At 35.1% G+C, this 12,477-nt stretch overlaps 1 protein-coding gene across 2 annotated transcripts; it reads left to right on the top strand.

Moving 5' to 3' along the window:
- Positions 1 to 6,673: 6,673 nt before the first annotated feature.
- On the top strand, positions 6,674 to 11,102 carry LOC110771298 (structural maintenance of chromosomes flexible hinge domain protein). Of its 2 annotated transcripts, XM_021975578.2 has the most exons (5): positions 7,224 to 7,362; positions 7,488 to 8,044; positions 8,315 to 8,470; positions 8,608 to 9,291; positions 9,715 to 11,102. In XM_021975578.2, exons 2-5 carry the CDS (start codon positions 8,012 to 8,014, stop codon positions 10,834 to 10,836), a joined length of 1,995 nt encoding a protein of 664 aa, XP_021831270.1. In that variant the 5' UTR covers positions 7,224 to 7,362; positions 7,488 to 8,011; the 3' UTR covers positions 10,837 to 11,102. The 2 variants fall into 2 exon arrangements, with proteins under 2 accessions (XP_021831269.1, XP_021831270.1); XM_021975577.2 differs by lacking the exon at positions 7,488 to 8,044 and having other exon boundaries at positions 6,674 to 7,362.
- Positions 11,103 to 12,477: the final 1,375 nt, after the last annotated feature.

The raw sequence follows: 12,477 nt of genomic DNA on the forward strand, positions 1-12,477 counted from the left end.
GCTAGGTTTGCTGTGACCTAAATATTTTTAGGACATCCCATATTTTATAAGAAATTTCGGTCTTACCACCACTTTTTGACTAAAAAAAAGTTGCAAAATATTCCACAGATTAGCTAACCCTTATTTATTTTATGTTCTTGGTGAATACACAGATTTGGCTATTTAATTGTTGAATGGAAGAACAAGACAAAGGGAACAATATGAAAGTGAATATGTGATGACAAAATACTTTTAAAAAAAATCCCAAATAAGATAGGCAAATAATCACTGCTATGGAGAATCACTTCTTTATGGGAGGTGCTTCTCCCCAAAATCACTTAAAATCATTTAAAGTGATTATATGGAGAAGCAAGTAGGAGATGTTTCTCCTCATAAGTGATTATGGTCCTTCCGGAATCACTCCCAAACGAACCCTTAAGAATCAATCAACAAAAAAATTCCAATACTGTTGAGGTTTGAAGAGATTGTGCCGTGGAGATTCTGAGTCATAGCCAGGTCTGCTTTTTTGGTGTGAGATGTTTTCCGTTTAAAGAATTGGTTGATTAGCTTTCACACCATTTAAATTTACACAAACGACGAGCTGCAAAGATTGGGGGTTGGTGCAATTGCAAATAAGGACGTTTGGCACCTTGGTCTACAAAACAAAATGCGCACACTTCATACCTGTAAGACTAAGGACTTTTGCAAGTTGCCCCTTCCAATGGTTACGTTATGATATTTTTTTTCTTCTTCTTTTGTATATTGTTCATATTGGTCGTTGCATCATTATCTTCTCATTTTGTGTTATTTAGATATGTTATGGTAACAAAATCCTTGGTGTCAATAAATATATATTTATTATATGGAGGTAACAATATAGATTTATTATTTGGGACGCCAACAATATAGAAATTTCAATATTTTCCTAATAATTACAGACGTTTAATACAAATTTAACATGAAATGCATAAGGAGTTTAGCAGCATGATCCGTCACTTCAGCCCGAAATGTGGCTCCGCCCCTGCTCCTTGCTCCCGGCCATCCAATAACCTAAAAAATTATTCAAAATAGATTGTAGTTTAACATCTTCCAATAACCTAGTCGCTTCACACCAAAAAAAAAAAAAAAAAAAAAAAGTCATCTTTCTTTGTCTCTATTTTGTTAAAGTTCTAACACATTTTCGACCAAAACAAAAAGTTAAAGAAGATTAAAATAATAGGTGAAATGTCGAGTCCTCGCGAAAATGGCCGCTTTCTCCTACAGTGCAAAGGTAGAGCAATCACTCTCCGGGCCAATAAGGGCCGTTCTTGTTTTACATGTGGCATCCTTCCATTCGTGAACAGGCTCTTCTTTTTCGTGTGTGATTGTGATTGGTGGCTCTCTCTGTAGGCCCACCATGCTCCTTTCTTTGATTGGTGGCTACTTATTCCACATGTCGCTTTCTGGCTTTCTGGGGCTCTTTTGTTGAAACAATTCTCTGTGCTTGTCTTATCATTAGGCTGTTGAACGTGTGTTAAAGAAAAAATAATTGCAATTATCTGTTCATTTGTTGCAAATTAATTTACTACAGAAACAATAAAAAGATTGGTTAATTTGGTCTCGAATCTCAGCCAATGAGCTTTCGAAATCAGATATATCCCAATCGGTGAGAGAATCACAAATAGCTTCGATTTTCAAAGGTCACGTACTCATATAATATGCACTTTTTTTTTCATTAAAATTTGCAAAGTCCTATTTCATAATAAAATAAATTATATCATCAATAGTATCTAGATGCATGAAATCGTTGAGCCTCAATGGTTTACTATGATTCAATCCAAGGCTAACCTTCTAGAATTGGTGGAAATTTTTATTGCTTAAAATTGGGTTTTCCTTGCCCACTGATATATTTCTTTTTCTAAGAAGGGTGTATTCAATTAAGATTTTAAAAGAGTTCAATGGAGTTATAAAGTTTATAGAGTTCAATATATTTCAATTGATTTTTATCAACTCTACATAGAGTTTGATTGAATTCCTAAATTGATTTCAATGGTGTTTGTTAGAGTTTTATCATAGATTTTAAAAGAGTTAATTAGAGTTCTAAATTTTTTTTTAGCACTTGAGCTATTGCTTCTATTGCCATCAACAATATCTTTATTGTTTCATAATAATGTTTCTCTAATTCTTCGTTGTCCATTTAGCACTGCGTCTACTTCTTCCATCTCCATTAATGATAAAAAAAAATCTGAATTGCACATATGATATTATAAACAACTAATATAAAGAAGAAAAAGGCAGAACAAAAAAAAAAGGGATGCTTGTAGATCGATAAAGAAGGCTATAGCATATATATATATATATGATGTAAAAAACAAATAAAAAATAACAGCAACGAAAATAAAAAATAAAACAAGAAGAAGGAAAAGTAGGAAAAATAATTGGGATGCTATTGTACATCGCTATATGATGTATAGCAACATCAACTATTCAAAGAGAAGAGATTGAAACTTTTTATTTGTAACATCAACAAAAACTATTGGGAAAAAGGAGAAACAAACGTTCAAAGACTATCGATATTGAAGGTATATGATATATGAGATGTACAATAACAGCAACTATTGGGAAGATGAGAGACCATACATATATGAAAGCGTAGTAGAAAAAGAGGAGATTTTTTTACTCCCACTTGACAAGCACACACATTCAAAGACTAGAAAGCGTGGAGCACTTTCAAAGTTTCTAGGGTTGACATAAGATTTGTTAGGGCCTTTTGTATTTATACTTACCACTTTAAATTCTAACGAAATCGGGCAACTCATTAATTCCTTTAAAATAAATGACTTTTTGAATACACCTAAACTTGGTTTGACTTCTAAAAAGTCATAATTGAATACACCTAGATTTCGATGTATTTTTTTAAAGTCAATTGAAAATTGAATTGAACACACCCAAACTTTTACAAACTCTTTTAAAATCTTAATTGAATATATCTAGATTTTTAAACTCTTTTAAACTCTTATTGAATACACGTTTCCTACTGTTTTAGACTATAATTTTGTCTTTTTGGGATGGTCCGATTGTAGGGGTGTGTAAGATTCAATTCAATTCAATCCAATTTTAATTGATTTTGATGATTTGGTGGATTGTATTGGATCCTTAATTTCCAAAACCGACATGATTGGATTGGATGGCGGATTTGCTTGTGAGGATTCAATCAAATCCAATCCAAGCCAATTTAGTTAGTTTCATGCTTTTTTGCTCATTAGGTAATTTTCATTAAGAAAGTTATAAACATTTAAAGTAATTTGATGGAGTTATGTTTAATATATTATAAAATAAAAATAATTTTCTCCCAACATTTCATTTATATTTTACAATTAGGTCTATTAAAATGTATGATTATATTAAACTTGACGATAAATGTTTCATATATTTCATTATTATCATTTTCCATTATGAAAACCAATCATCCAATCTAATCCACCCAATATTAATTGGATTGAATTAGATTGGATTTAAATCTCTAATGTGATCGGATTGGATTGGAAAAATCATAATCCAATATATATTGGAATCAAATGAGGATTGGTGAAATTGGATGTACACCCCTACCTGATTGCATGAAAAACAGCCATGGTTAAGTAAAACCTAGCAGCTAATTTGAAGAGAAAACATTATAGTATAATTGAAGACCTAAAAAAAAATTAAATTACATATTTGAAGGGTTAAAATAATGATAATTAAGCTCTGGCTAAATTCATAAATAATGACATGATGAAAGGAACACGAAACAGAGAGCATCAAAAGTCAGAATCCAGAAGCATGTGTGGTCAGTTGGTGTTTACTTTGCATTCTCATTGTTAAAGATATTTCAAGAGGCCACAAGTCTTACTTGATTTCATCAGCATTTTCTGAAGGACAAATATAAAGTTGGTGCATGTAGAGATTATAGGGTTGTGTTGCAATTCAACAACCTTTTTGTTTGTTTATAGTTTAATCTTTCTTTCTTAGTCATCTGAATTCTGAACCATGTTTTTTAAAATTATTTTGAGTGGTTAAATTAGTTAGTTGAGATCGTGTCATTATGCATTGATAATGTTTTTTTTTTGTTTTTTTATTTTATAGTCGTAGAAGCGATATTCTAAACTAGAAGAAATAGGGATTTCTCACACACATACGAAGTCCTTAATTAAAGAAACGTACAAACAACTCCCTCGTTTACTCGAGATAAACTTTAGATACGTACATCGGGGTCATCGAAACTTATGTTATGTTGAAGAATAACTGGTACACGAATTGAACGAAATTCTCTTTTACAAAAGTGTTTATTTTTTCTTAGATAGAAACTTTTCTCTTCATCTTAGCCATATGAAATGAGTATCCTTATACTTGTAGATTAATATTATTCAATTCTTGTGGTTGGCACCGAACTTATGCTGAGTGCTTAAATTGACCATCTACTGAAAAAGTTTAAAAACCTTTCATGTGAAGCTTAAATTTTGAATTGAGATCCAGCTTATAATGGTGGAGCCAATTTGTTACGTGTAACTACTTTTGGAGCCCACTTATTTTAATCTATGGTATAACTTGATCAATCATGATAGTCATCATCTCTAGCTAACATGAGGCAATGATTCCTTTCAACTTGCAATCAACAACCAAAATCAAATCCCAAGTCCAAAGGTTTTCTTTGTTTTTGTTTTAATACAAGTGATAGTTTCTCATACACACACAGCAACGATGTTATGAGGGTTCAAACATGAGGCCACTGGTCTGCTAGACCTGGTTGGCTTTATCTAAACCTTCAATATGAATTTTAAAATACAAAATTCATTTATTCATATATCCGAGGTCCTAAGTTCGATTTTCCCTCTTTCAACATCACTTGTACTATTACACCTAATATATGAACCCAAATTATAAAAAAACCTTATATGAAATGAATTTTAGAAACACACCCAAAGCCCATTTACAACATAACAAAAAGACTTTTAACTTTTAAATTACAAAACTGCTATTAATTTCTTAAAAAACTCCAACCCCAAAACCTCATAAAAAAACCTAAAACACTCAATAGGGCATCAAAGTAATTTAATAATCAAAATTAAATTCAATAGGTCAACTGTCATTTTTTGGGTTTGTTTATAGAAATTAAATGGTGTAGAGTTTTATCTATATTTTTAGTGCTAAGAATGGGTATATAACTAAATATCTCTATAAAAAAAAAGCACCAAACCGATTTCGGTTCACATGAAAAAAACCTACCTGTATCTCTAGGGATTCTTTCTGGCTTCAAAGGTCTTCGATCCCTACCCAACCCATGAAGCAAAAAATGCACATGCAATCGAGTGTGCATGTGACTCGTGATGCACATGGAGTCAAAAAGCTCCAACACCAATGAATTAAAACTCCTTCACTTGCTCTATAAGAAACAGTCAACAATATTGGGTTGGATTTAAAAAAAAAAAGAAAAAAAGAAAAAAGAAAAAAAAAAGGGGGTGGATTAATTTAGACGTTGACTAATCTACACATTGCTCACTAACCAAGCATGACATCATAAGCACATCAATTATCACCAGCAAAGAAATATTGAGCATGCCACCACCTAAAGTGATGTTCTTATAAGCACATGTTGGGTTCATGATTGTGGCAAAATCAAAATTGAGTGCTTTACTTTGCCTAAATAGATACTTGGGAATTGTTGTAATTAGTTTGAAGAATCAAATCTTTCTAGGGGAGAGGTTTTGATGTTAGAAAGAAGAATTGTTTTCCGATTCTCATTTTGCAGCATTTGGAAAAAGAATCTAGTGGACTTTGCATGTTGGATATAGAGTTCCAAATCCTCAAGCAAGAAACTCCTAAGTTTTTGGGTGTCAAATGGTTGCCTTTTCAACTTTGTTATGCTCCTAAAATCTAAAAAGAGTGATACAAACTAAGAAATGCTTGGATATATATGTTGGGTCAAGTCTTACATAGACATAGAGATGATAGATAGATCATAGAGCCACTCAAGGTTAAACCACTTGAAAAATGTAGATGTTATGGCTGGCAAAACTTTTGGATTGGATTGGAGTGTCTTATACTACACTCTAATTAGGATTTTAATTTGAATCATCTTTAATTAGACTTTTAATATGAATCATTGATCAAGTAATCAATGAAAAATACGACATTCAACATGAATGAAGATAAAACATTCCCTACTTACGTGACACTTGATATGCACACTTGATATCATTGTATTGGAAACACAATCATAATATAGATCAAAATTGATAATGTCACATTATAATTCAGACACCAATTAAGAATAAGTTGAATTAACATAAGTTAACATTTCGGGAAGGATAAGAACATCCTTAAGAAGAAAAGTGTTACCAAGTCAACTTAGAGACAAAGAGCATGCTAATGCTGCACAACATAAAAAGCTAACAACACTCAAACAACCCAAATGGCATTAACAAAGCAACCACAAAAAGACAGTAGATTTGGAAAGAAATTTCAGTGCAAGATTGAGCCCCAAGTCAAACTACGTCTTTTATACGGCATTATATGAAATACTTGTATTGGTACAGTGTATAGAGCTATATACCCTACAATATAGTATAAACTATTAACCGTAGGTGGATAATTTAACCCAAGTAAACAAAAACAAACCCCAACCCAACCCAACCCAACCCAACCCAACGTTTTCTTCTACACTACCATACAAACAAACACAAATTCCTCAATTCAACCCTTCCCTATACGCTCTCTCTCTAAAACCCACACACACTCTCTCTCTCTCTCTCTCTCTCTAAGAATTTCCACCCAAAATAACGGCATATTCTCTTCTCTTTCTCCCCATCTCTCTCTTTTGCTCCCGACTTTTCTTGGAAAATCCTTCAAACCAAACCCAAAAAACCCCTTCAAAATTATCAATTTTCCCGGGAACCAAACAGCACTTAGAGAAATTTTTGATTCAGATTAAGGGTTGTTTCACTTAATTTTTTTTTGAATTTTTTTCTTTTGTGGGTGTCTGGGGACTGATTCCAAAGAATGGTGGTGAAGATGATGAGGTGGCGTCCATGGCCTCCTCTGACCACGAAGAAGTACAAAGTGAGGCTTGTGGTGCGGAGGCTGGAGGGCTGGGATCTGGTGCGGGAGGCTGCAGGTGGAGCCGAGCCACTGGAGAAAGAGGACAAGTGGACGGCGGAGATTATGTGGAAGGGATCGAAGGTCAAGGTCGGGGCCTTGAGTTCTCTAAGGCGTGCCGTCGTCAAGAGGAACTTTACCAGAGAGGTTGAGGCTTCTTCCGAAAACGGCGTCATTCAGTGGGACGAGGAGTTTCACAGCGTTTGCTCTTTCTCGGCTTACAAGGACAATGTGTTTCACCCTTGGGAGATCGTCTTCACTGTCTTCAATGTAAGTTCCAACTTAGGTTCTCATATTTCTCCTTCGATCTCTTTTAGGTCCCAATCATGTGATAATGTTCTAAATAGTATGCAAAATTTAGTGGGTTCTTTACTCTTCTTCCTTCTTTCTTTCAGGAATTGATAATGAAATTTGGTATAAAGTTTTGATGGGATATGGAGGAATTTTGCTGTTTCTGTTCCTTTTTGGTTAAATTTCATATCCTTATGTGTGTTGTTTAAAATAATAATAATTATATGTTATTTAGAGAATTTATTCTGAAAATAGCTTGAAAGTAGAGACCTAATTTTTGAACTTAAAATTAGATACTTACTGTATGTGCCTGCAACTCCTAATTTCCCTTTCAAAGCTGTTGTTGTCATTTGACTTCGTCTCCAGAGGATTTCTTTTAAATTTCTTTAAAATAAAATCTTCTCCCTGTATAATCAAGGGTTGGGTTGGATTTAGTGGAGTATTATTTTTTTTTTTATGCGTTTAACAGGGTCAAATTTTGGCTGTTGGACTTTTTTGGAGGGTCATTGACTGGGGGCCTTTTCACACTGAGACTTAGAGACAGAGTTAACAATAGATTGGAGCGGTGTTGTTGAAAATCATATATTGATCGTCAAGGGGGTTTTTCAGCCCATAAGCTTTACAATCTATGAATAGTTGCTTTAATTACCCATTCCTCAAGGTCTTCGAATCACTGAAAGTTATTATCTGTCTTTGAATTCAACACCTCTATACTCAGAATTGCTTATTTTGTTATGGGTTTTATGCGATTTGGTGCTTGAAAGTAGATGTGTTTTGCAATACATATTTCCTTAGCATGAATGAAATATATGGAATTAGAGTGGTGTTCAAATTTCCGTTTCAATATCATTTAATATTTTCTCATAGTTCTTTTCGTTTTTTTTAAACTCTATACCATTTTCTAGAGAACTGAGGTGCAATTCTAATACAGGGTTTGAATCAAGGGCCCAAAAACAAGGCTCCTGTTGTTGGATCAGCATCAGTGAACCTTGCTGAATTTGTTTTGGAAGCTGAACAGAAGGAGCTTCAGTTAAACATCCCCCTCACATCATCTGGTGCTGCTGCTGAGCCATGCCCCTCACTTTGTGTACGTTCCTCCCCATTATTTTCAAGTTATTCTTCCATGTGTGCTATCCTTTCTTGGTAGAAATTAGCTTGATCCTGCTGTTTCTTAATTTGCTGAAGTTTTAGAATTTCTGATCTCAAGTTCTGATAAACTTTCAGATATCACTCAGCTTATTGGAACTGAGAACTGCTCAAGAAATCACAGAGCCTGTGCAAAGATCACTTGTGCCTGTTCCATCACCGCCTCAGTCAGCAGAGACTATCTCGACAGAAAAAGATGAGCTTTCTGCTCTTAAAGCTGGGCTTAGAAAAGTAAAGATTTTTACCGAGTATGTGTCTGCTAGAAAAGCAAAAAAGCCCTGTCGTGAGGAGGATGGCAGTGAGGGTAGGTGCTCTGCCAGGAGTGAGGATGGTGAGTATAACTATCCTTTTGACTCTGATTCACTTGATGATTTTGAGGAAGGTGAATCAGAAGAGGTCAAAGAGGATTCCACTGTTAGGAAGTCATTCAGTTATGGCACACTGGCTCATGCAAATTATGCTGGAGGATCAATTTACTCCAATATGAGAATCAATGGTGAAGGTGAGGATTGGGTTTACTACAGCAATCGTAAATCAGATGTGGGGTGCTCGCAGGCTGAGGATTCAACTGCATCAGTCTCTGAGCCGTCTGCAAGTTCAAAGCGAGGCTTACTATCATGGAGGAAGAGAAAGCTGAGCTTCATTCGCTCTCCTAAAGCCAAAGGAGAACCGTTGTTAAAGAAGGCCTATGGTGAAGAAGGTGGTGATGACATTGATTTTGATCGTCGGCAGCTTAGCTCCGATGAATCCCTATCTCTCGGGGTAAGAATTCATTACTAATTGTTCACTTTACCATGGTTTAAAAGATAAGATAGGTTGCATTGCCAAATTTTGACCATAACTGGTGGAAGCTTGCTTCCGAAATTTGTTTATCGACTCAGGTTTTGGTTTTTAATTTGAATCCTGGGTTATTGAAACTTCTGTCTTAAAAACCCTTGTGAAATTCTTGTGCCTAGATCTTAATTTGTCCTGGATATCAGAATTAATTAATGAAGTAGTTGAACTTAGACAGAACTTGGTCTTTCCTACCAACCTTGAATCTAAAGTTTTTGAACCTAACTAAAGTACGAGACATATGTTGCTTGGATGATTTTCATGATCTTATAAGCTTGTTTCCTTCCTAAATTTCTTTATAAATAAAGATTCTCAAGTCCTTATTACAAATAATGTCAAATTTTTTCACAGTGGAACAAGACGGAGGAGGATTCATCTGCTAATCGGTCGTCAGTGTCTGAATTTGGAGATGATAATTTTGCCATAGGTAGTTGGGAGAACAAGGAAGTGACAAACCGTGATGGACACATGAAGCTTCAAACTGAGATCTTTTTTGCTTCTATCGATCAGCGGAGTGAGCGAGCAGCAGGCGAGAGTGCATGCACAGCTCTTGTGGCAGTAATTGCCGATTGGTTTCAGAATAACCGAGAGCTCATGCCCATAAAGTCCCAGTTTGATAGTCTGATTCGAGAAGGCTCATTAGAATGGAGGAATCTTTGTGAAAATGAGACCTATAGGGAGCGATTTCCTGACAAGCACTTTGATCTTGAAACAGTCCTTCAAGCCAAAATACGTCCTCTTTCTGTAGTTTCGGGGAAATCCTTTATTGGGTTTTTCCATCCCGAGGTAGTGGAAGAGGGACGATTTGACTTTTTACATGGTGCAATGTCCTTTGATAACATTTGGGATGAGATTAGCCGTGCTGGATCAGAATGTGCTAGCAATGGTGAACCTCAAGTTTATATTGTCAGCTGGAATGACCATTTCTTCATCCTCAAGGTGGAAGCAGAAGCTTATTACATCATTGATACACTAGGGGAGAGGCTCTATGAGGGATGCAACCAGGCATATATCTTAAAGTTTGACCGCAGCACGATAATTTACAAAATGCAAAATATTGCAGAATCATCTGATGACAAAACATCCAGTGATCAGCCAATTGTGGCAGGAGCAGGTGAATCCAAGAACCAGCAGGCCCAGCAAGCTGAGCAAGTCAATGAAAAGGAGGAAGGATCTACAGTAGAGGCAGAGATAACCAAGCTGGAGGAGCAGAAGGAGGAAGAGGAGGTTGTGTGTCGAGGGAAGGAGTCATGCAAAGAATATATAAAGAGCTTTTTGGCTGCAATTCCAATAAGGGAATTGCAGGCAGATATCAAGAAAGGGCTAATGGCATCCACACCTCTTCATCACCGGTTACAGATTGAATTCCACTACACCCAGTTCTTAAAACTGTTGCCTACTACTCCGGTAGCAGAAGTGACGGCAAATGCTTCACAAAGTCCCGAACTTTCCACAACAGAGGTTGCTGCATAAGAGAACGTAAATTGTAGGAAGTGTGATTACTCTAACTGTATTGTTTTTTCCTTTGTTTTTTCCTGAGTGTTATTAATGGGAGCAGGGATTTAACCAATAGGAAAGTTGTCTTAAGCTTTTTGAGTGGCATGGGAGAGGTAAAGCTTGTATCCCTTTCTAATTTAGGCTGGAAATGAAAGTGTATGATTTAGGCTGGAAATGAAAGTGTATGATTTTAGGCTGGAAATGAAAGTGTGTTTCCACGGTTGGAGCTTTGTGTTTGTTAACCTAATTTTGTGGCATAGTCCTTAACTATGACCGTTAATTACATGACCCTGTACTTTCTCTTTCATCTGACTCAGCTCTGACTTCTTAACCAATGTCATCAAACTCTTTTTAACACATCTCAAAATTCCCTTTCTATGGCTTTTAACTTTTGCAGACTGGTGTAGTGAAAATCCAACTATTCTGTTCTGCAGCTACTTTGTGATTCCAATTTCCCATATTATTTCTGATAGCTTTATATCTACCTCTCACATTTGACAGATGGATTCCGGTTTTGTTAAAATATATTACATATAAAATTGATTTCAGATATTCCTTCTTCTCTTTTCGGTAAATCAGACATTCTATTCCCAAATTGGTGTATCACATTAGCTGTAAAGATGCATGGGGAAACTTTTTCCTGAGAGAAAAAGAAAAGAAACAAAAAGATGGATTATGCCTTTCAAGTTTGGTCTACGAGGACATGAAAAGATTCTTCAAAACATGCACGCTGTCTTGAAGGAAAAGTTGAAGCCTGGAAGTTTTCCACACCACTAGGGCACTACCTAAAAAACATAAACATTTAACTCTGCATGTGGCATGTGGTGTTTGTTGTGAGGGTTTTCTTTAGAATTTTAGCTCCTGTAGTGCACGTTCAGAATATACCAACCTCTAGGCTGTAGGTACAAGTTTCTGTCATGGTTTGGCTGAAATGCCATCTTATTTATTTTCTTTTTATCAACAGAAAGGGAATCCCAACATATGTTATCTAAATCTAACAACCGGACATAACTAGGAATAATAATAGTAAACTCATGTTTGAATATGTGATTCAAATTGACGGTGTGATAAAATTAAGGATTAGATAGCATACCTTAAGAACATTATTCTTTTTAAAAGGTTAAATGATTTTCTTCTATAACCAGTAGATCTGATTTTACAATTTTCTTTTCTTTGTGGCCCTAATTGATTTTCATAATCCTTATCTGGCCTAATCTCAAAATTGACTACCATAACGACCTTCACTATTTATTTCCAACTTCTTTTCAGGCACGATGTTCCTTTGCATATTTTTATCATTGTTAAATTTATTTATTTCGGTAATTACCTTATTATGGTAGTGATGGTTTAGGTTGAGTATTTTTTTTTTCATCTCATCAAATGGAATTTTTTTTTGCATAATGTAATGGAGGGTTACATCAATTCAAGCGGCTTTTGAGGGACTCAACAAAGCAAACAAATAGACCAAGACATTTGGCTTGTCAATGTAATTGTATTTGCAACACAAATCCAATCCAACAAAGCTTGAATGCAACAACTGAGAAAAAGTTAAAGAGCCATCAACATTATGGATAGGGTTGAATCATTTTTAAAATTTTCAATTCATTAAAGCAATTC

The sequence above is a fragment of the Prunus avium genome, chromosome 7, assembly GCF_965620075.1.
Source record: "Prunus avium chromosome 7, drPruAviu1.hap1.1, whole genome shotgun sequence".
In the NCBI taxonomy this organism is placed as follows: Eukaryota; Viridiplantae; Streptophyta; class Magnoliopsida; order Rosales; family Rosaceae; genus Prunus; species Prunus avium.